The sequence below is a fragment of the Macaca thibetana genome, chromosome 13 (assembly GCF_024542745.1).
Source record: "Macaca thibetana thibetana isolate TM-01 chromosome 13, ASM2454274v1, whole genome shotgun sequence".
NCBI classification, from domain to species: Eukaryota; Metazoa; Chordata; class Mammalia; order Primates; family Cercopithecidae; genus Macaca; species Macaca thibetana.
In genome coordinates, this window is record NC_065590.1 from 34,233,106 (window position 1) to 34,257,476 (window position 24,371).

The following is a 24,371-nucleotide window of genomic DNA, read 5'->3' on the forward strand; positions in this document are numbered from 1 at the left end:
TCTTTTTAAGACAAGGGCTCGCTCTGTTGCCCATGCTGGAGTGCAGTAGTACAATCACAGCTTACTGGAGCCTTGACCTCCTGGGCTCAAGTGATCTTCCCACCTGAGCCTCCCGAGTAGCTGGGACTACAGGCATGCCACCACACCCGGCTAATTTTTGTATTTTTTGTAGAGAAAAGGTTTCACCACGTTGCCCAGTTTGGTCTTAAAGTCCTGGGCTCAAGCAATCTGCCTGCCTTGGCTTCTCAAGCTGCTGGGTTTACAGGTGTGAGCCACTGTGCCCAGTCAATATTATATTATTTGAAGATATGGGCTTACTTCTCAAAAATTAAAAATGGAAACATTTATAAAAGTTCAAATTGGGCCAGGTGTGGTGGTTTATGCCTGTAATCCCAGCACTTTGGGAGGCTGAGGCAGGGCAGATTGTTTGAGGTAGGAGTTCGAGACCAACCTGGCCAACATGGTGAAAACCCATCTCTACCAAAAAATACAAAAATTACCCGGGCATAGTGGCATGCACCTGTAGTCCCAGCTACTTGGGAGGCTGAGACAGGAGGATCCCTTGAGTCTGGGAGGTGTGCAGTGAGCCAAGATCGTACCACTGCATGCCAGCCTGGGTGCCAGAGTGAGACCCTGTCAAAAAGAAAAAAAAAGAAAGAACACGTTCCAATTGACTTTCTCTGGAAAACAGGAATGGAAATTCAAGAAGCTCAAACAACTCCTTGAGCAGGATAAACATAAACAACAAAACAACACCAAGGTACTATACAAAGGAATGACAACAACAGCTGTAAATACAGGAAGGGGGAAATGGAAGTATACTCAATTAATTATAAAGAAAACAGGAAAAGAGGAAATAATTTATGTTAACACAATTACCTATATGACTAGGTTTAACTCTGTTATCTTGCTGTTTGTTTTTTGTTTGTCTCATCTTTTTTTTCCCTTTATTTCTCATTTCATATTCTCCTTAACTGAATTAGAACAACTAAATATTTTTAAAGATTCCATTGTTAGGTATACCTTCTTAGTGTTTTTTGTTTTGTTTTGTTTGTTTTTAGTGGTTACTTTAGGGTTTACAGTATGCATCTTTAAGTTATCGCAATGTGTTTTCAAATGCTATTATACGTCTTTATGTATAACATACAATCCTTAAAACAGTATATTTTCATTTCACCCATTGATCTTTGAATTATCGTTAATTACATTTTACTTATACACGTGTTTTGAATTCCATAGTTCATTATCATTATTTTTGCTTTGAACAAAATAATGTTTTTAGTTATTTTTTAAAAGAAATTTTAAAATAATAAAAATATTTTGTATGTTCCTGTATATTTACCAGTTTATTTGCTCCTTATGCTTTTGTGAAGATCCAGATTTTGAACAGATTTTATATTATATTTGCCTGAGGAACTTACTTTAACAATTTTTATAGTACAGGTCTGCTGACAACAAATTTTCTAAGATTTTGCTTTGTTGATGGATATGTTTGCTGGGTATAAAATTCTTGATTTACGATTTTTTTTCCTTTAGCACTTTTCAGATATTTTTCCATTGTCTTCTTTGTTATATAATTTGGATGAGAAGTCTGCAGTCATTCTTTCTTTGTGTTTTGTGTGTTATTTTCTTCCCTCTGCTTTTGCTGTTAAGGTTTATTTTTCTTTATTAGTGTTTGTTAGCAACTCCAAGAAGCCTTTTCTGACTAATCCATTTCTGTACTGAACATTCCTTTATTTTTCATTGCTATATCACCTAAGTGTAACAGATTTAAATGTTGTATTACTTTATACACAGGTTTTTTCTTCTTTTCTTTTTTTTTTTTTGAGATGGAGTCTCACTCTGTTACCAGGCTGGAGTGCAGTGGCACCATCTCGCCTCACTGCAACCTCTGCCTCCCAAGTTCAAGCAATTCTGCTGCCTCAGCCTCCCAAGTGGCTGGGACTACAGGCACATGCCACCACGCCCAGCTAATTTTTGTATTTTTTGTAGAGATGGGGTTTTACCATGTTGGCTAGGATGGTTTTGATCTCTTGACCTTGTGATCTGCCCACCTCAGCCTCCCAAAGTGCTGGGATTACAGGCATGAGCCACCACGCCTGGCTTTTTTTCTTTTTTTTAAATTTGAGATGAGCAGTATATTGCTCAGGGTGATCTTGAACTCCTGGGCTCAAGAGAACCTCTGACCTCAGCCTCCTGAGTAGCTGGGATTACAGGCATGTGCTACCATCCTTAGCCATTGAACAGTTTTATAATTACCTTTCATTGTGGTTTCTTATTTCCTTACTAATTATAGTATGGGCACCCTCAAAGGAAGATACTCTTTTCTTTTTGTTTTTAGTAAGTTCTCAGTAAATAGATACTAAATGAGCCTATGGCAGGAAAATGCCCAAACCATATAACATAGCCAATATTGTTAAATTTCTGAGAAAACAGTGTCCATTTAATTTTCTGAGGCCATTTATTTTATTATTTAATAGTCAAATCTCTCTTGCCCTTTAAAAGTCTACTTTAGTTTGGTTCATTTTGAACATTAGAAAAAAAAGATGCTGCTACTTTCCCTCTTTAAATAAATAATCAAGTTACACTATAGATTGGAGAGCTAGAATGTGGTGGTGATATTTCATAACTTTGGGAGAGTGCCCTAAATATAACACTTCGGAGAAGTAATTTATTGGTAAGCAACTTTGTTTCTTCAACGATGATTGGGGTCATAGTAGGTCATCACTTTGTTGAGTTTCGAGTTCACCTATGTAGAATATCAGATTCTCTAAAGAAGTTACATAGCCCAAACAAGATTGATCTATTGATAATGGAAGAGTAATGAAAATGTACAGGAGGCCTCAGGTAGATATCTAATACATTTTAATCATACATCTTTTTTTTTTTTTGAGACAGAGTCTTGCTCTTCACCCAGGTTGCAGTGCAGTGGCACAATCTTGGCTTACTGCAACCTCCTCCTCCTGGGTTCAAGTGATTCTCCTGCCTCAGCCTCTTGAGTAGCTGGGATAATAGGTGCACACCACCATGCCCAGCTAATTTTTGTATTTTTAGTAGAGACGGGGTTTCGCTGTGTTGGCCAGGCTGGTCCTGAACTCCTGACCTCAGGGGATTCACTCGTCTCAGCCTCTGAAAGGGTTGGGATTACAGGCGTAAGCCCCTCTGCCTGGCATCATATGTCATTTTTGAGAGAAGTGAAATTTGCTTTCCACCATTACCCATTGTAATTTCTTAATTCCTTGTATTGAACTAATGCAGTTTTAGTGGTCTCTGTTTTCAGAAAGGTGTCTCTTAACATGTTAAGCTTTATCTTAAAATATTTGTATTGTTGGTTTAGTTTTTCCTCAACTTTTATGATTTGAGTTTTGTTATCACTTGTGTTAAATTTTATTTTGATTGCTCTAGGACCATTTTTTCAAATAAATTCATGTAGATCAAGGTTGTTTCAGGTCTTTTTTTTTTCTTCTTCAATGTTAACTTTGTCTACATGCTCATTTCAGGTCAGACATTTGATGAACATTATTACGTGTTTCAGGTTTTAGTCTTACCATTCATAGTATTAAAAATAAAGTCAACTTAGTATTATTTATGTAGATTAACATATAGTTGATTTCTTGATCTAAGTAGAAAGTAAAATTATTGAATAGAGTGGACACCAAGATGACTTCATGTAGAGACAGTTGAAAAAGTGAGGTCTTACTCTAAGTCTATGACTGTCACTAAACTAACACTGTCTTGAAACCTAGAAGGTTATGTATCAAAGCTTACTCTATGATATGCCAGGGCACTTTGATGGGAGTATGATCCAGATCATTGGTTCTGGATGCTAACATTTGGAAATGATTTCTTTGGTGGAGCATCTATGACCTTGGAACTATGAATTACCTTAAAATTTCTTTTCAAGAGAAGAAGCATTTGAGAGGAAGGGTAAAGAAAATATTTTGTTTATAATTTGCTATAACAATGATTTAATACAGTTTAATATTAAACATCTCTGGAGACCTAAAATTTATCTCAGTTGGTTTTCACTGGTGTTTCTCTCTGACACATGGTGTGAATCAACTGTCCTTGCAACTTGAAAGAGCAGAGAGTTCACTGACGTAACTCCCTTGTTCTGGGAATTGTTTCCATTGTGCCTTCAAAAGGTAGGGACATGAAAAGCTTTGGCTTGTGGCAAATTCTCTCCAAGTTGGACACAGTTGGGGGGCTGAATATTGGCTTAAGGAAGTGAGGTTGGTGGCTTTTTCTATTTCCTGGACTTTTTCTAAAGAATCAATATTAACTTTTTCAAGTCTCTACTTGACGTTATGTGATTAACAGTCTTCCCTGTTAAAATTGGAAACCAGCAAATCTCCTTTTAAATGTTGGTGCATGCCAGGGTTCTTCGGTTCTTCTTTCTTAGATTCTAGAGTTTTTTGGGTTTCTGCCCTTTCCCACACTGGATTTTTTCTTTTGTGAAAATCTTTCTGTACCTACTTAACAAAGAGAAACATTGAAATGAAAAGTTGAAATGGCAAAGTCATTGTCCCAAAAGGTCTCACAAGACTGGAAAAATGGACCATAGTTAATAGTAGTAAATTGTAGATTCAGAGTATCAACTACCTGCATATAGCAATATAGAAAAGCACATGGAAAAATTTTATGACTCTGAGTTCAATATACAGCATGATATGACTGTCAAAACTGCATAAGCATTAGTATTAGGCTGTTAATAGGAGCTAAGTAACAAGGTTAAAGGAGATGGGCCTTATTTTTCTACTTTGACCATGCTTGATTTAAAAATTGTTAATATTTATAGAATGTTTTCTGTATGCCAGGCACTGTTCAGAATTCTAACATTATCTCATTTAATCTTCACACAGCAACTGTATGAAATGGTTTCTACCATTATCTGCATTTTGCTGATGTGGAAACTGAAGTATACAGAGGTTTAATAAACTTGCCCAAGATCACACAACTATTAAGTGGCAGAACTAAGGCTCAAATCCTGAAAGTCTGTCTGTGAAGCCTGTGTTCTTGCTCACTGTGCTATACTGCCTTTGTTGTTACACTTAAAGAAAAGTGACTACTGGAACATGTCCAGGGGGTAAAACTAGAATTGAAAGGCTGTTTATATGTAGAATAGTTGAATAATTTGAGATTGTTTAGTCTGGAGAGGGAAAAAAAGGGATCACGGACTTGTTCTCTCTGGTCTTTTTAGGGCAAAAATAATTTAAATGGTGAAAATTATAGAAAGGTAAGTTTTAGTTTTGTATAAGAACTTTGCAACAGCTGTTGAAATGGGATTCTTTGCCTTGCAGTGAACTTCTTTTTACTAGAGATGTTCCAGCAGAACCTGGACTAGTATTTATGGACATAGCTGGAAAATCTGTTATGTCTGTGAAATTGGACTGGATCATCTCTGAGGTTCCTTTTTTCCCTGTACACTTCAGTGTTAAAGAGAGTTTATTAAAATGGGCTAGTCTATACTGTCCTCAAACAAATGCTTCTAGAAAAAACACACAAAATTGTTTCCTAATGGAAACATGGCACCTATGATGTGAGAAGAGGGGGACCAGATTTATTTTCGTCTAAAATGTTTTTTTTGTAAATAGCTTTATGATGTTTGTAGGGAGTTTTTTTGTTTTGTTTTGTTTTGTTTTGTTTTTGTTTTTGTTTGCATATCTTGTTAGTGGACTAGGAAGCAAAAGAAAGTGGCTTACTTTTTCAGTTGACAAATCAAGTTATTTACTAATAGATCAGATGTTCCATCATAATAACCTTTGAAGCTACTCTCTTCTTTCCCCTTCCCATTTGAGGGATAATAAAATAACATTAACTGATGGGTTCTGTAGTTGCAGTAGAAGGGATCTAGGAATCTGCTGCATCAATTCTTAAATTAAGAATTTCAGGATATCAAATGTATGTACTTTTTTTTTTTTTTTTTTTTTTTTTTTGAGACAGAGTCTCACTCACTCTGTCATCCAAGCTGGAGTGCAGTGGTGCAAACATGGCTCACTGCAGCCTCGACCTGCAAGGTTCAAGTGATCCTCCCTCCTCAGCCTCCTGAACAGCTGCACCACAGGCACACACCATGATGCTCAGCTAATTCTTACAAGTTTTGTAGAGATTGGGATCTTGCCATGTTGCCTGGGCTGGTCACAAACTCATTGGCTCAAGCAATCTTCCTGCCTCGGCCTCCCAAAGTGCTAGGATTACAAGCCTGAGCTGCCGTGCCTGGCCCATATATATGTTTTAAAACCATTTTGATATCATGATTAATTACAAGAGGAAGTTAGAATATGGAAAAGATACTAAATTTTAAAAATTCTGACCAGTGATCATTGCTTCTTGGGTTTGTGAGGGATCGATCCTGAGAAGGAGTTTTCATTTCATTTGTCAACCTAAAAAAGGAACTCAGAGAGATAGGCTGTTTAGAACAAAAGAGTTTATTTGGTAATAGCAAAGGTTTGCAACCTAGGGTGTACATGCTATGAAAATCATAGGCCCACATGAGGAAAACTAGGACAAACTGGGAATTTTTAAAGACAAAGAGAAATTTAGGCAAACTGCTTTGAAACAAAGCTCATTGATCTCAGGGACACATTGTAGGAGTTGGCACTAATTCATTTGGGGAGATAGCTGTTGCTGGGCAACTGTCCAGGTTTGAATGTCTTATCTGAAATACTGTAGGCCAGAGGAAATTCCTGTGATAATCTGTTTGCTCTGTTTACAAGTACTAACAAGATGTCCAGGTATTTCAGGAATGCAAGGGAGAGAGTTTCTTTATGGCCTTCCCTGACTTCAATTTGGTTAAATTTTGACATAAGTGACTCCATTTTGTTATAGTTAACCACTACATTATTGTTTTAAGCATTTTTTTCATTTTAGATAATTATTGAAAAATAGACTTCTAGTTACACTGAATTTTTGTTGTTGTTTGGTTTTCATTTTAAATAATATTTTATCGAGCATCTACTATGAACCAGGTACTGTTCTAGAGTCTTAAATGCATTTTATTTTTTCAGTTGGAAAAGCAATACATGTTTATTTAAGTAATAGATAAAGTAATACAGAAATAGAAAAAATTCAGAATTGCATCATCTAAACATTGTATTAGTTTGCTGGTTTTCTTTCTGTCCTTGATTATTTTCTATAGAATTGAATTAAAATATTTGGACATATTTAACTTTATATTGAATGTGTATGTAGTTTTACATTTGTGTTTTTCACCTCACCTTCCTTCTTGCTCTCCTCTTCCTCTTCCATTTACTCATCTTCCTTTTCCTCTCCCTCATCCTGTTTCCTTCATTTTATTATCCTTTATATAACTATGGCAACCTGGGAAAGGTAAATGCTTCTATGTACTGGCAATGTGAGAAAGGTTGCTTCATGTGCAAAATGATGATAATAACTTCTGCTAGGATTATTTTTGGGGAATAAGTGAGTTAATGAATATAAAATATTTAACAGGATTTGGCACATATTTAAAAAATGCTTACTTTTACTGCTATTTTATAATTTTGGGCTGAATTTAACCTTTAATGGTCTGTATGATATTGCGGTAATAAAATAGCCTAGATTAAATTACGGGGTGGTCAAATAATTGATCTCTGTTTTTGTGTGCTTTTCATGAGTTATTATTGTAAGTAACTTTTTTTTGCTAATGTTCTTGAGCCATCACTCCGAATTCAGAAATATATATCACAACTTTTTTCAGAACCATGATTAGGTATAAATCGACTTAGCTGTCCCACATGTTGTGTGGCTGGATTTCCCTACAGGCATCTATGATAATCATTTAATAGAATGCTTAATCCAGGCCAAAATAAAGTAATGAAAAATTGTGAAATACCAGGACATTTAGCATTGTCCTTTGTTCAGCTCCCTATGACTCTACATTACAGTGTCTAGGTTTGGCATGGGACTGATGTTTATCATTATGATACAGAGTTCTTGGCTACTTTTATATTCTACCAAATATAAATCTTTGACAGACTCCACCTGACACCCCTCCGCCCACAGTTAAAAACGTCCCCCCATTAGAAAAAGATTTTGCCAACAAAATGTTTCTCTCCTTTGAGAGTTAACTTTGTAATTTGGAGCATGTAACCATGATGTTTCAGAGCCGTCTAACTGTTTCCATTGTTGCAGCCTGATTGTCCATGGTTTAATCATCAGTAGTTAAGAAGTAAAGCAAAAAATGGCTCCAGGCTGCTCAGTACCATAAAAAATTTCCACCTGGAAGCAATTTTTTCTAAAAGCCCGTAGGGACTGCTGTCACCCTCCCCCTTCTGTTGGCAACAAGGGCCAGAAACATCAGTTCTCTTCAGAACCAGGTCTTGTTGCAGTTTAATCATATTCCTTCTCCTAGCTTCCAGAGAAGGTTAGAGGAGAGCTAGGGAAATAACAAATTATTGCCAGACACTACTCTCCTCCTATAATAGATTTCCTTTAGCCATCTAAATTTCTCCTTTTCTTCCTCTGTTTCTTTCTTTTTCTATTTAACATTTTAGCTGAAGTGCAAATTATTTGCACTGCTAGAACTTGAATTGACTTTTTGGTAAAAATATTTATTATTGAACTCTAGTGCTTCTCTTTGGGGAAAGTTGAAATGTTGAAACATTTTTGGGCACTGCTTTGGCTCTTCGTCACTTTATAATGCTTTCTCTGTGGGATACAGCCATTGTTCCAGGTGTAAACTCTCAAGGAACTCATGGTCTTATAGGGCAGATAGACATGTAAATAAATCATTACTGTATAGAGTGTTCACCGTAGTACCCTTTCAAAAATATGAACAAATAAACATTCCAAAGTAAAAGGACATTAACTGTGCTTTCCTCCAGTGAATATCTTTAGTAGTGGTGCCCATTGATTTCTAGGCCCATTATCCTAATGTAACTTCTGGATAATACTAGGCATTTGTTCAAGAACTTTGAGGCAAAACAAGATGACAGTACTCCTGGTGAAATTTACCTCAAACCACATATGGCTTCATAGGTTCAAGACCAGTTCAAATTTATACAGTGTCAAAGTGAGAGCCAGTTGGTGAATGATTATACCATGACTGTTCAGGAGTAACTCTTATCCTATATCCTTATCACATACTCCTTATCAAGGATAGGGCTAGGTGCTTCAATAGATTTTGTTTCATCCTTAAAAATATAGATTTTTAAATATATTCCTTATAAAACTAGACTATGGGCAGGCACAGTGGCTCATGCTCGTAATCTCAGCAGTTTGGGGGGCTGAGGTGGGAGGATCGCTTGAGCCCAGAAGTTTGAGACCAGCTGGGCAGCATAGTGAGACCCCATCTCTGCTAAAAAATTTTTTAAAAATTAGCTTCGTGTGGTGGTGCATGCCTGTAGTCCTAGCTACTTAGGAGGTGGAGGCTAGAAGATCCCTTAAGCCCAGAAATTTAAGGCTGTAAGTGAGTCATGATTGTGCCACTGTGCTCCAGCCTGGGCAACAGAGTGAGATACTGTCTCTAAAAAAAAAAACCAAAAAAACCCCCAAAAAACTATTAAAAAATGAAATAAGTAGAACTAGACTAATACATGCTGCAACAGACTGTTATTGTAGATTAAATTTGTCTGGGTGTGGTGGCTCACACCCTGTTATGCCAGCACTTTGGGAGGCAGAGGTGGTAGGATTGCTCGAGGCTAGGAGTTTGACAGCACCCTGGGCAATGTAGCAAGATCTCATCTCTACCAAAACGGAAAAAAAAAAAAGAAGTTGGTCTCATTTGGGAAAAGATGCCTAATATCAGCAAGTAGGAGAAAAATAGTATTGAATTCGAATCTTTAAAGAATGGACTCATGGTCTTGTTTAGTGTAAATTCCTCCAGAGTATGCAAGCTTAAGCTCTTCATGGTTGCTTTGGTTTTATGAATAGTTTCTTATGTTCTACCTTGGTGGCTCACACCTGTAATCCCAGTACTTTGGGAGGCCAAGGTGGGAAGATTGCTTGAGCCCAGGAGTTTGAGACCATCCCAGGCAACATAGTGACACAAAAAAATGAGCTAGGCATGTTGGTGCCTGCCTGTAGTCCCAGCTACTCAGGAGGCTGAGGCAGGAGGATCGATTGAGCCTGGGATACAGAGTGAGACCCTGTCTCAAAACAAAAACAAAAACAAATCCTAAAAACTAAAAAGGTGAGGAGCTTCTGTATCAGGTTATAGTAGTTGTGTTAAGGAGAGACGTTTTAGGAAAGAGTTGACTTTTGAGCTGAACCTTGAGAGATGAGTAGGAATTTGCCAGAGAAGTGATGGTAAGGAGATTGCAGGCAGAGGGAATACATGCTACGCTCAAGGAACTTCAAGTAGAGTTGTAGAGTGAATGTGGGGAGTATTCAGAGATAATGCTGGACATGGAGGGGGTCTTACATACTATGCTAAGGACTTTGGACTTGATCCTGAAACAAGATCCTAAAGTTGTGTGTATGTGTGTGTATTTCTGTCTTTCAATTTCCGAGTACAAGGTCTCATTTAAAAAATTACTGTCAAAGAAGTATTGAAGATGGATTGTTACAAATATAAGAGGAAAGTGATAAAAACAAATGTTCAGAAGAGAGATGATAAGGACATGAGTCAAGGCAGTAGCTGGGTGAATAGGGAGGGGAAAGAGCATAGAAGAGCCATTATGGAATTAGAAATGATAGGTCTTGGTGACTAGTTATGAGGAGGTGTGAGGTGAAGTAAGGTGTCAAGGTTAACATACATATTTCTAGTTTAGGTAACTCAGTAGCTGGTGTTATCTTCAATTGAGATGGTGAATACTAGGAGCGAAATGTGGGTTTGGGTAGAAAGTTAAATAATTTTTTTTTTTTTTTAATTCAAGAGACATGCCCCTTGCCGTATTATCTGGGTTGTGTTTGAACTCCTTGGTTCAAGAGATCCTCCCATTTCAGCCTCCTGAGTGGCTGGGACTATAGGTACATGCTACCACGCCCAGCTGAGTAGTTTTTGACATGCACGGTTTGTGATGTCTTTGAGGATGAATGGTGGTTAGGTATTCAGGTTTATAGGACTTGACAGAGATATATCCTGGTGTTATTGGTTTGGTAACCAGACTTGTTTAATACTAACAACTGAGGTATTGATGATATCTCTGAGGGTGTATATATATATGAAGAGTGAGAAGAAATGATCAAGGAGGTATTCAGGGGTAGAGGGAAGAAGAAGAATTATTGAAGGAGACTGAGAATGGGAGAACCAAGGAGGAGTGTAATAGAAGCCCCGGGAATAGAGATTTTAAAAAGAGGGGATAGTTTGTGGTGGCACATACAAAAGTGAAGTCAAGTAAATGATGAACTTAAAAGTGAATGTTTGATTTGACAATTAATAGTCTTCTATTGACTTTAGCAAGAATAGGTTCATTGTGAGTGGTATAGGTAAGAAACAGATTACACTGGTTTGAAAAGCAAGTGTAATTTGAGGAAATGGAGGCAGTAAGTGTAGTGTGCTCTTTTAAGATCTTAACTGAGAAAAGGCAGGGGAGAGAGAGGGGGCAGGGGAGAGAGAGAGAGAGAGAGAGAGAGAGAGAAAGGGAAGGGAAAGGATGCCAGAAGGAAATTTATCAGAAGAGAGATTTTCATTTAGTGCATTTTTTTTTTTCTTTAAAATGATGGGCTGTGTTGTTTTGTTAAGATGGGGGCATGTTTTGAAAGAAATCAGCTTCCCCCACCAAAGAAAGTATTGATGGAATAACCTTCCTGGAGTGGAAGAGATACAAGATTTTGAGAACACAGGATTAGTCTTGCATTGAGATGCCCTGTCTATTTCATAGAGATAAGAAGGAACAAATATCAGGGTAGACAGAGATATAGACAGACTTGTGTATTGGAATGCAAGAAGTTAAGAATATTTTGTGCCTAGTAAGCCTGAAGTTTTTAAATGTAATACATGGCAATACCATTTGTTGTGAAAGGCAGTTGTAGGATTGAGATTGGCATCTTAAAGAGAATGGTGACAGTTTGGAAATGATGCTGTAGTAATGGAAGAATGAGCTGATAAAAGACATACCAAAAGTTTGCACGGGTCTAGGGGTCCATATATTTATATAATTGGCTCCATCATAGCAACGTTCTGCACGCTACTAACGTTTAGCTATGAAGAGAAGGGATAAATAGGCAGCCAGTTCTAAAAGTTTGCTAGATATAACTGAGCAGAGATGGGGCTACTTTTGGTAAGGCTTATGGTCTGTCTTTTTATTTTGAGGGTCACAACTTCATTACATCTTTTATCAATTCTGGGAACTTCTCAACTATTTAAAAAAAAATTTACCTGTCTCTTATTTCTTACTGGAGCTCCCATTAAACCCATTGTATTCTCCATTCTCTTCTTTAGTGTTTTCCATCTTTCGTCTTTATGCATTTTGTACTTTTTATATATACACCTCCCAGTTAAGTATTTTCCTTTCCATTTCTTGTTTCAAATAACAGTTGTTATAGTTTTTATTCTAAAAGTTCTATATTTCATTTCCGGTTTATCTATTTGTAAACCAAAAATAAAATTTTAAGGCACCCCCACCATCTCAATGGACCCTTCCTGTCAGTCAAGGGCATTCCAGAGTTAACCTGAAAATCCAAGTCTGATGAGAAATATTTACAGTCTATTCTCCCCGCAGCCTGCTACTTGGAGGCTTCATCTGCATGATAAATTCTCGGTCTCTACAACCCTTTATTGTAACCCAGACATTCCTTTCTACTGATAATAACTCTTTCAGCTAGTTGCCAATCAGAAAAATTTTAAATCTACTTATGACCTGGAAGCCCTTCCCTGCTTCAAATTGTCCTGCCCTTCCAGATCATACCAATCTAAATCTTATATGTATTGATTGATGTATTATATCTTTCTAAAATGTATAATAGCAAGCTGTACCTCAGCCACCTTGGACACATGTCATTAGGACCTCCGAGGCTATGTCACAGGCCTGTTCTTAACCTTGGCAAAATAAACTTTGTAAGTTGACTGAGACCTGTCTCAGGTATTTTGGGTTCATATATTCATTTTTGATAGTTTTTTTTTCTTTTCTTGGTAATTCACTTTTATATTTCTTTAAACATCTTACACATTTATTTTTAATGTATACATATTAATGTTTAAGCCATTGCAAGCCTGATTTTGCTATTTGTGTTTCTTCTGATTCTTGTTTTTATACTTTGTTTCCTTGTATGTTTTATGACTGTTGATACTTAAGTTCCAGTTCTAAGGAGTATTATTTGTGAGAATTCCTAGAAGTATGGGTAAAGGTATATTTCTCTGGAGAAGATTTGCCTTTGCTTCAGTCAGTTATTTGAGGGTATTAACAACCATGCTGGGACTACTTTAAAAATAAGTTGTCAGTTGAGATTTCTCAGACCACAGAGGACTGATAGTATTAGTGTAGACCTCCCTTCTGTGAGAAGGCTGGCATGTGATTTTAATTATCATGGGAGTTTTCTCCTTCCCTCACCCAGAGCCAACACCAGATAGGCAAGTTTACTTGCAGTCTCCAAGTAAATGGGGAAGTTTATGGGGAAGTGTTTTTCTATTTTATCTTTTACTAAGGATGTATCTTGGGGGTATCTTGGCTTCATTCATTTGAAGGCCTCTGATTTGACTCCCCACCTTGTGTGGGCAATAGGCCATGTCTCTTTTTCTCTGTATGGCTATAAAATAGAAGCATTAGGTCAGAGGTGATTAGAGAGATTAGGTTAGAGGTGGTTAGAGGTGATTAGGAGTTTGATAGTAGAAATGTTTTTCACGTATCCAATCTTCCATACTGGTCATGGAGCTTCATCCTATTTTGCCTGCTTTGTTCTATATTATGTTTTAGGATGGAAACTATTCTGATGCCTTTCATCCATCCTCTTTCATGTACTTAATTGCTTAGAGAGTTAAAGAGTTTTAAATTGTGGTCACTTTTGGCCATGGGGTATCAGCAGACAACTGCTTATGGGTGAAATTGGACCAGGAGTTGAATGTGGTATTGTTAGGTCTGGTTCTTTCTCAGAAAATTAGAAAAAGTGTGTGTGTGTGTGTGTGTGTATGTATGTATGTGTGTGTTTGAGGTATGTATATGTATATATGTGTCTCCCACATATATAGCATATATACTATATATAATACATGCATTTATATACATAATATATACAACATATACATCTACACATGAGGTTACTTACATTTATTAGGGTTTGATTCAGAGATTCTAGGAAACTTGCATGGTCTATTTTTGTTAAGTCCACATTAAATCTACATGCCTTAAGTGGATTATGACTATTCACTGCAGTGTTTCTACCATACTAGTGTTAACCATTAGTGGTTTGTCTTTCTTTGTTAATAGCTTAATGATGCCTATCATTGGAACCATAATGATAATTTTAAGTGGGGAGACCGAAGTGTTCCAACAATTATTCATTTTTCTTGTTTCTCTCAGTAGAATCATGTTTCAATAATTAATACACAGTCTCTTAATATTTACACATCTCTTCAGAGTAATTATTTAATTAAATATGTAGGGTGGTGCAAAAGTAGTTGCGGTTTTGCCATTTTTTTAATGGCAAAAATTAAAAGTAATGGCAAAACCGCAATTACTTTCCCCTTTAATGGCAAAAATGAAAAGTAATGGCAAAACCGCTATTACTTTTGCACCACCCTACTAATTAATATCTTTTGTAAAGAATCTGGAAGTGTTTTATCAATATGCCCTAGATTCAGACTAATTATGTTGATGATAGATACTAAGTGAACCGGTCGTTTCATTTAGCTCCAACATTGCATGTTTAAGTGTTAAACTTAACACACTGAATTACATGCAGTGAAACCAGAGCTAACCTACCAAGGGTATTATAACTCCTAAACAATTGTATTAGTGCTCTGCTTTCAGCAGTTTTCCAGGTTAGATTCATGACTATCACCAGGCTGTAGAGTTACTTTTTTATACCTTATCTTATAATTAGCAGCCACATTCATGATCTAACTTTTATCTGCCAGATTTCATGACCACCACTGAAAGATGCAATGAAATAAAATCTTTTTGCACTTAACACAATAGATACAAAGGACAAAGTGAAGCCACTAACAATCCTGTTTTGCCTTTATATCTTCAGTTACTGATAGTGATTACTTGTTCTAATAGTGTGACATTATCATAGTAGCAGTTATGGCAGTCTCTATGTTCTTAATTTGGAGTTTCCTTGTTTTCATTAGTTTATTTCCTAATAGTCTGTTGTTGATTTGACTGATGTTTTGTGACAGTTTCCCCTTCTCTACTTTCCTGTGGTATTTAACCAAAACCAGGTTTTAGTAGGCCCTTTGGCTAGGTGTCAATTGAAACTGCTCCACCCTGTTTTTATTCCTCTGAAGATAGCCATCATTGGGGTTCCCTTCCTGCCTTGAGAGAGATCTGCATCACAGCATTCTTTTGGTTATATGGGTTATCTTCATGTGAAGCCAGTTGGATACCTTGGTATCTTCAGAGCTGGAAAAAGGATTTGAATGTATTTGACCTCCTGTGGCAGTACAAAAATATTTGGGTATAATGTTCAGTTAGAATTCATTAACTAGCATATGCTTCTCCTGCCATTGATGATGATCTGATTGATCTGCTTCATCTTTATGCACTCAGAACATCCAGATTACAATAGTAAGGTTGGAATTAAACTGATAGACAAACTGAAGTAAGGAGAAGGGACTTTAAACTCCTTTTGACCTCCTGCCGTTTCTCTTTCAACATCATGCACAAATCTGTTTTTCCACTTTATTTTTAACATTTGGAATAAACAAAAATACTAATGATGCTTTTATGGAGCTTAATGAGAAGAAAATGTTTGAGGAATAAAACCATGACAGAAGTTTAAAAACATATATATGAAAAAGAAAAGACCAGAATAAACTCTGGAATTTTTCCTTGAATTAATCAAAAACAAAAACCAAAATGTTCAGTTCATTGTGTCTTGAAGTTCTCCGTGGTTCTGAAAACATCTCAACAGCTTTGTATCATGAGATGCACTTTTGCATCCACCTCTGAAACAACTAGAAATCCTCATCAGTTAGTCTCCTACCTTTCCTTCTCTTTCTCCATCTTCATCATATATGGAGGACCTCCTCTGTGCCAGGCTGTGTGCCAGGAGGTGGAGATAAAATGGGTAAGACATAGTCTCTCCCCACAGGGAGATTGGCAAGTGAATGGACAATCAGATATAGTTTAATAAATTCTGTACAGATGATAATCACCGAGGAGGAGCACATAATAGAGTCTATGTGATTAGGGAAGGTTTCCCAGAAAAGGTACAAGCTGAAAATTGAGGGGCAAATGGGAGTTACTCCTAAGTAAACTAGAAGCAAAAGGAGAAGAATGGCGTAGGTCCAGGGAACAAGATTGCTTTGCAGTGTGTAGACTCTGACTTGCTCTTGGTTGTTTCTTTGATTTGCTTGTTACCTTTGAAGACTGAATAATGTTGCGTCATTTAGGATACTTTCCTTTGCAAGTAGCAGAATATCGAGGGAAAGTGGCTTAAACAATGGGAAATTTATTAAGTCATATAACATGATGTTTGGAGATAGGGCTGTTTCAGGATTGCATCACTATTGAAGAGCCAAGTGCTTTCCATTTTCCCCTTTGCCATTCTATTTTTTGGGCAATATCTTCTTCCTTTTCAGAGTGGTTACTGCATCCTCAAACATTATGCTTTCACAGGACAATGTCTAAGGCTGGAAAAGCAGTTTCTTTTCCTGAATGCTTCAGGAAAGAAAACCTTTTCTTGGACCCTCACTGACAGATTTTCCTTCTCATTGGTGAGATGAGTGTGTCACACCACCATATATTAACTGATCACTGACAAAGAGAATGCAATTACCATGATTGGTTTACAGACTAATTAATATTTATCTTTTGTGGCAGGACAGAAATATCAGAATGAATTGGGACTCCTCCAATAGGAGGAAGAAGAGAATAGTTGCATAGGCACAACTAATAGGCAACTTACTCATCTTGAAGTAGAAGTTTGTCTCTCTCTCTCTCTCTTTTTAAACCACTTAGCTTTGTGTTGGGCTTCATGTGGCATTAGCTTTTTCTGTTTTCTTTGGGGGTCAGGCCTAATTGTATCGTAACAAGCAATGTAATTTTGATTAAGGCATTTAACTTGCCTTGACCTCAGTTTCCTTGAGTGTACAATGAGAGTTTTGTATTCCATCTCTAAGACCTCTTTCAACTAACATTTTAGGGCCCATGCCACCTGCTTGCTTTCCTCGTTCTAGGAGATAGACTAATGCAGTAGAGAGGACACTTTGTAGCTATGTGAAGTTGGCAAGTTGCTTCATCTTCTTGGGTTACAGATTTCTCATTTATAAAATGGGAATAATGTCCAATTTATAAGATGCATTGGATTTAAATGAAATAATGCTCATAACATTATTTTTCCTCCTTCTTTGACAAGCAAATTTGAGTTAATATAGGCTCTAAGCAAGTGATATAATCCTGTAGTGGTTCAGTACAGGGGAATGGTAAATATTTGTTCAATAGAATTACTCAAGTGCCATTTTATAAATTAAGATCTCTTAATATGCACATGAAATTTAGGTGGGATATGGATATAGTATTATTATGAAATCTAGAACTATGCACCAGATAGTTATACTAGGATAAATAATTTACTTTTTGCAAAAACCAGTGGTTTATTTGGGGGTTTTTGGAAACCAGACTCCACATGGCAGCATTTATTTAGTTGAGTCAAATTTAGGCTATAAAAAGTTTAGTTAATTTCCATGTGTTTCTTCTTGTTTGCCTTTTACCAAGTACTAGGCTATTATTGAGATAATCACAAATAATTAAACTAGTGGTGCAGTTTATTCCATAGATTGTCTTGTTTAACTGCAATATAACCTGGACATGTCAAAAACCTATGCCTTTGTTCTCAAGATCCTGCTTTGTAATAGTAATGGAAATTTAAACATTAGAGGTGTGTACCTTACTTATCATTTAGTAATCAGCTATAAGTCTCTGATCAATAGGTATTATGGAATACAGTTTTTAGATTTTTAAGCAGTCCTGTTTACTTGTAAGGCCGCATCATTTCAAGGAATGTTAGAAAAGGGCCATCACTAGATGGCAGTCTTTCTCTACCTTAAGGTATTTGTTAAAAGAGAAAAGCCACATTTTGTTCAACTGCAATGTTGACTACTGATATTAGATTGGCTTCAGTAGTAAATTTCTGACCTTTTCAGTGTTTAAGTCTTGTTTATTTTTGTTTTTAGCCTTTTATATCTGAAGGATATGTTGGTTAGCAAGGTGTTATAGTTAAATATACTTGAAATGCTGTTTCATGGCGAACTGGTAGGTAGTGATCAGTTCATAATTGCCTTTTCCTTTGGTAGACAATTTGAAATAAAATCTTTCAATCTGTGGTTTTTAACGTATTTGATAACCAGATGGAAACTATGGGAAACTTTTTTTTTTTCTTAAAAATGCATATATGTACATCTACCTATATATACAAAATCCACATAGGATCTGGGAATCATGGATTTCCTGAAACATACCTGTGGAACATAAAGTCTCTTAAATATAGTCTTTATCCCCTGTTTTAAATATGGGTGTTTTACATTTTATTCTTTCTTTTTTTAAAATTCTCAAAATACTCTGGGGATCCACTGCAAACCTTTCATGTTATTCTGCATAATAATTAAATAGAATATTACAATCATAATGGTCCTAAGATAGGAGTAACAGATGGAGAGTAGTGATGAGCAGGTAGAAACTTTATTAACTTGTGTTTTATTTTGTTTTTTAAAGAAATGGGATCTCACTATGTTGACCAGGCTGGTTTCAAGCTCCTGGCCTCAAGCAATCCCTCTATCTTGGCCTCCCAAAGTGCTGGGATTAGAGGCATGGGCTACCACCACCGGTCCATTAACTTGTTTTGAACTACTGCCTATTTAGACTTCTACAAATGTATGATCTTAGCGTTATTGACTAAACTTGAAAATGGAGGTGAATTGTGGATACTTAAAGCTAAGCTAGTACTTTTAAGAGAATTGTAATTGATTGCTTCTTATTTTCTAAATGAGAAACTTGAAGGTCACAGAGATTAACTGGATTGGCCAAAGACTTATATAGAGCAAGCTAATTACAGTGCTAAGATGAAGGCCACATAGGCAGCTAAAATCCACTTTCCTTTCTTAGGTTTTTGATTTTCTTTTTTTTAATGGGAAGATCAGAGAGCCTAGGGAGGCATTATTAATATAAGTTCTGAATTTCTTAACTTTGGAATTTGCTTTTCTGTGAGGTTGTCTTTTATGATGTTAACATAGATCTCTGGAGGGAAGACATGAACAGAAGTTTTACCCAGTAGAATGAACTATACTTGCCATCTAACTTAGAAGTATACTGAGTCAAGTCAGGGTGTACTGAATTTGAAACCAAGAGATTGTCTAATATTGAATAATATATCAGCTTATGCAGTTTATTCTTCGCGTTCTCCAAGTTCTCCAAGTGTCAAGGTAAATGGGTATCTTTACATGGAAACCTTTCTTTTCCTTTCCTTTCAAAAGGGGAAAAGTTAAGCTTATTTGAGATTACTTGAAATGTCAGTGGTAGATTCTGTTATGTATTCCAAACAGTTTTTTTCAGGCAAGTGGTTATTCTACAGTTTTCCTACTTGTCAAAGCAGGGATTGTTTATAATTTATTTGACAATCTCCCTTTATTTCAAAGGAAGGAGAATGAATCCAGATTGCTCTGCCTTTTCTGAAGTAAGTGTTCAGAATCTTGACTGGAAGCCAAACATGTACAGTCATATGTTGCTTAGCAAAGAGGATGTGTTCTGAAAAATGTATCATTAGGTGATTGTGTTGTGTGAACATCATAGAGTGTACTTACACAAGCCTAGATGGTATATAGCCTCCTACACACCTAGTTTATATGGTATAGCCTATTGCTACTAGGCTGCATACCTGTACAGTACGTTGCTGTACTTCATACTGTAGGCAGTTACAACATACTGGTACGTATTTATATATCTAAATATAGAAAAGGTAATGTGTTGCACTGCAACGTTACAAAGGCTATGACTTCACTAGATAATACAATGGGACCACCATTGTATATGTGGTCCATCATTAACTAAAACATTATTATGCCGTACATGACTATTTGGTTCATCTATGGTTATTGCTGAGTTTTGGGTGGTAGAACTGACCTCCTGAGGGGGGTGTGGTTTCTGATCCACCGGATCAGGATAGGGATCCAGTACTCAGAAAGGATTATAGAAGCAGAAAATGTTGGCAATGAGCAAATGAGTATTTCTTGAACAAATGTCAGAAATCAAAGAGTCCTTAAAGATAGTGTTAGTCATTCTTTAGTCAATGAATGTTTACTTATTGTCTACTACCTGTCTGGCACTGTTATAGAGGTACAATATGGCAGACAAAATTCTTGCCCTTGAGCTTATAATCTAGTTGAGGTGGGTTGTGGGGAGGCAGAGATAGACAACATATCATGGACGATGAGGAGGAAGAGATTGTTCAAAGGTATAGGGGATGAGCATTACTAGTACAAGAACTGGAAAAACAAAATTCTTGAGGCAGGAAGAGGCTTTAAAAAAAGCCAGGGTAGCTGGAACATAGAGGATGGAAAGGAATTTGGGTGGGAACTAGAGAGAGGAGAGAAATGAGGTTAGAGAGGTAATTTGAGGTTACATTATATAGGGCCTTACAGGCAGCGATAAAGATTCAAGATTTTAATTCTTTTATAAAGGTAAGCTGTTGGAGAGATTTAAGCAGGGGATAACATCTAAATTATTGATTGAAAATGATCATTTTCGTTACTGTGTGGAGTGTCTGTTTTGGGGCAGGGGGTGGAGTACATGCAAAGTGCAGAATGGAGACTGTTAGGAGGCTATTGCATTGGTCCATTGTGGTGGTAATATAAATTTAGATTGTGTTGTAGTGGAAATGGTGGAATATGGTAAATTTTAAGACATGTTTCGGAGGTTGAGTTGTCAGGACTTATTAATGTATTGGATAGAGTATATGACGGAAAGAGATAGATTAGGAATCATTCCTAGATTTTTGGCTTGGGCAACTGTATAGTGCCTTTAGCTGTGATGGGGTGGGTAGGTTGTTGGGAAATTTGAGGAGGAACTGGTATGGGAGTGGAGATATGTTAGTAATAAAGATTTTTTTTTCTATATTAAATAATGAGATGGCTTTTAAAAACCCAATTGGAGTTAAATAGTAGCTGGATATTTGAATCTAGTGCTCAGGGAAATGCTCTGAATTATAGGTATAGATTAGGAAATCAGCACTACAGAGATGATATTTTAAAACCATGGAATTAGATGGCTTCACTTAATGAGAGAGCATAGGTGGAGAAGGGAAGAGGTTTTAGGAATACTTTGGAATGTAATAGAGGAGGAGGAGCTGAGAATGGAAATTGAGAAGGCACATCAGTGAGAGGTTAAGAAACATGTTAGTGTGGTATCATTGAAGTCTACGGGAGACAGTGTTTAAAGAAGGAGAGAATATAAAACCATATCAAATGCTGCTATTAGGTGGAGTACAATGAATACTTTAGTCAAGTAAAGAAGTGAGGAAGTGGAAGGGAGTTTTGCTGGGAAGGGGAGAGGGATGTGTAGTTAAGGGCAGGATTTAAAAAGACATGTATAGGCTGTGTGTAGTGGCTCATGCCTGTAAATTCAGCACTTTAGGAGGCAAAGGTATGAGGGCTGTCCAAGGCCAGGAGTTCAGGATCAACCTGGCCAACATATTGAGACTTCATCTTTTGTTAAAAAAAAAAAATTATATATTAAAAAGTCATGTTTATATAGCCATGATAATCATCTAGTAAAGAGGGAGAAATATATGTTACCGAGGAGGGATAAAAGGGAAAACTTGCAGGAATAAAATTCTTGAGACAACAGGAGGGACTGAATTGCAGATAAGAGCTTGGAACACTTATTTTATCGTTACTGGAAGGTGGAGAGTAGGAGCTACAGATGTAAAGTAGACTGATTTTAGTGAGGGAAGAGGAGGTAGTTCTTTGTGTGTGGTTTTTTTCTGTAAAGTATATAGTCAGATCAGCAGCTGAGAGTGAAGGTAAGAACATTCGAGGAGAGGGCAAGGTAAGGTTCCCACACATAAATACTTTAGAATACAAAGTGGTTTTTCTGTGATGTGAGATGGGGGAATAGTTGTAGTAGGATTATCTAGCGATATTGACTGCCTAATTTAGATTTGCAGTTACATGGCTACCCTGAGTCTAGCCAGAACAGCTGTGTGTTTTTCTCTAGCTGTGTTCAACTTCTTGAATATAGTCATGGAGCAATTGGATAGTTGAATTTAACTAAAATGAGCTTTTCTAGACTACTTAAATTGAGAAAGAAAGGTACAAGGGAGTTGTAATTCAGTCCTCTAATTTTATGATGAGAATTTTGTGACGAATACTGTCAGGCACTCAAATATTCTGGAATGAATAAGAAAGCAAAAGTTTGGATTTTCCTTAAAAATACTGATTTAACAATGAGGCAATGTTGATATACAATTAGATTATTTTGTGGCTTAAGTGCCCTAAATATCTAAAAACCAAATTTGCTTCTGGATTTGTAATTCTGTTTTTCCTTCTTAGAAGTAACCGTGATATAACCTTCGTGCCATTTTTTTTAAAGGTCTGTTTATGATGGTGAAGAACATGGACGTTTCATGGAGAAGCTTGAAACTCGTATCCGTAATCATGACCGAGAAATTGAGAAAATGTGCAACTTTCATTACCAGGGCTTTGTGGACTCTATAACTGAACTGCTGAAAGTGAGAGGAGAAGCTCAGAAACTCAAAGTAAGAAGGCTCTAAGACACTGTTTCTCCGTCCTGTGTTGGGGTTTTCATTAGGATTAAAGGATTATAACGCAGAACACATATTTGTAGTGAAGATTTTTGTATAATTAGAAAGGAATTTATACTGAAACGTACATTCTTGAGAGTATGGCTTTTTAGCTAAAAATGATACCCCCCCCCCTTTTTTTTTGAGACGGAGTCTTGCTCTGTCGTCCAGGCTGGAGTGCAGTGGTGCGAACTCGGCTCACTGCAAGCTCCACCTCCTGGGTTCACGCTATTCTCCTGCCTCAGCTTCCCGAGTAGCTGGGACTACCGGTGCCTGCCACCACGCCCGGCTAATTTTTTTGTATGTTTCGTAGAGATGGGGTTTCACCATGTTAGCCAGGATGGTCTTGATCTCCTGACCTCGTGATCCACCCGCCTCAGCCTCCCAAGGTGCTGGGATTACAGGCGTGAGCCACCATGCCCGGCCAAGAATACCCTTTTAAGGTTATATTTTCATTGGGATAACTACATGTGGACCAGAACCAGTGATCAGTAGCTGGTTCTTTTAAACAGCAACTCAGTTTGAGTCTTCATGTTTCTCTATCCTTGCTGGATAAAAGCTGTCATTGTAGAATGACAGAATTTCAAGGCATTGCTATAAAATTCTTTATAGCATGCCACCTAGGCCAAAGAAAAAAACCAGTGGTTGTTGTGGAGGGTCTTCTACCAAAGAATGAAGGTTATTTCTTGATGTGACAGTTTAAGGTCCAGGAAGGAGGCTAGGCACATTTGTCTGGTCCCTGGCATAGCAAAGTCACTTATCTTAGATAACTCACTTTGCTTATTGATCTTAAATCTAACTACTTCAGTAAGCTCTTCTGTTATTTATAATACTTTATATGTAGTTTGAGTTTTCTTTGTAAATACTCCTCATATGATCTGTAAGTAATAACAGTTTTATTTTCTTCTTTCAAGTTCTTATGCTTTTAATTATTTTTTTCTTATTGAAATTTGAATTAGAATCCTAAAAGGATTTTCCTGGGCATGGGGTTAACTTGACAGTGAGTATAAAACTCATTTTAAAAATTATTGGTAAGGAAAGCAAAGACACAGTTTTACTGAGGGGCAAAGTGGGCTGTCAGACATTATATTGTATTCTAAAGCTATAATAATTTTAAAACTCGATTGTAGAACATGACCTAAATCATGTGAAACTATCAAATTTCTTATTTTATTTAGCATGAATTTTTGTGTTTTGCTGCAGAAATATTAGTGTGTTTGATTATGTGGTGCCATCCTACTCCCCATTGGGTAGGGGTATTATATAGTATCAATATTTACCTTAATATCTTTAAAAAATTTCAAAAATTCTTAAGTTTAAACACATTAGGTCCTAAGGTTTTAAAAAAGAATTTATGGACCTGTACAACAGTATCCAGCCATCTTAAGAAATATTATATTGCCATCACAATTAAATCTCTCATTAGTACCCCTCTCAGTTGTTTTCTCTACTCGAGAGGTAACAGTTTTTTGATTTATTGTTAATGTTCTTTAATGCTTAACTATTTTCATTTAAAGTAAGTTAGGTCTTTTCCT

The 24,371-nt window shown here is 36.7% G+C and overlaps 1 protein-coding gene and 1 non-coding gene across 6 annotated transcripts in view; one reads left to right on the forward strand and one right to left on the reverse strand.

Annotated features, from left to right (window-relative positions):
- Positions 1-24,371, forward strand: part of EXOC6B (exocyst complex component 6B) — a 690,744-nt gene that overhangs the window by 66,744 nt on the left and 599,629 nt on the right. For all 5 annotated transcript variants that reach the window (XM_050754407.1, XM_050754408.1, XM_050754410.1 and 2 more), the window contains exon 2: positions 22,626-22,791. In XM_050754407.1, coding sequence (XP_050610364.1) covers positions 22,626-22,791 — 166 coding nt within the window. The remainder of the gene's footprint in view (positions 1-22,625; positions 22,792-24,371) is intronic.
- On the reverse strand, positions 3,464-3,528 carry LOC126934555 (small nucleolar RNA SNORD78). The gene has a single exon (XR_007719018.1). It is a non-coding gene; the product is annotated as a small nucleolar RNA SNORD78 (small nucleolar RNA).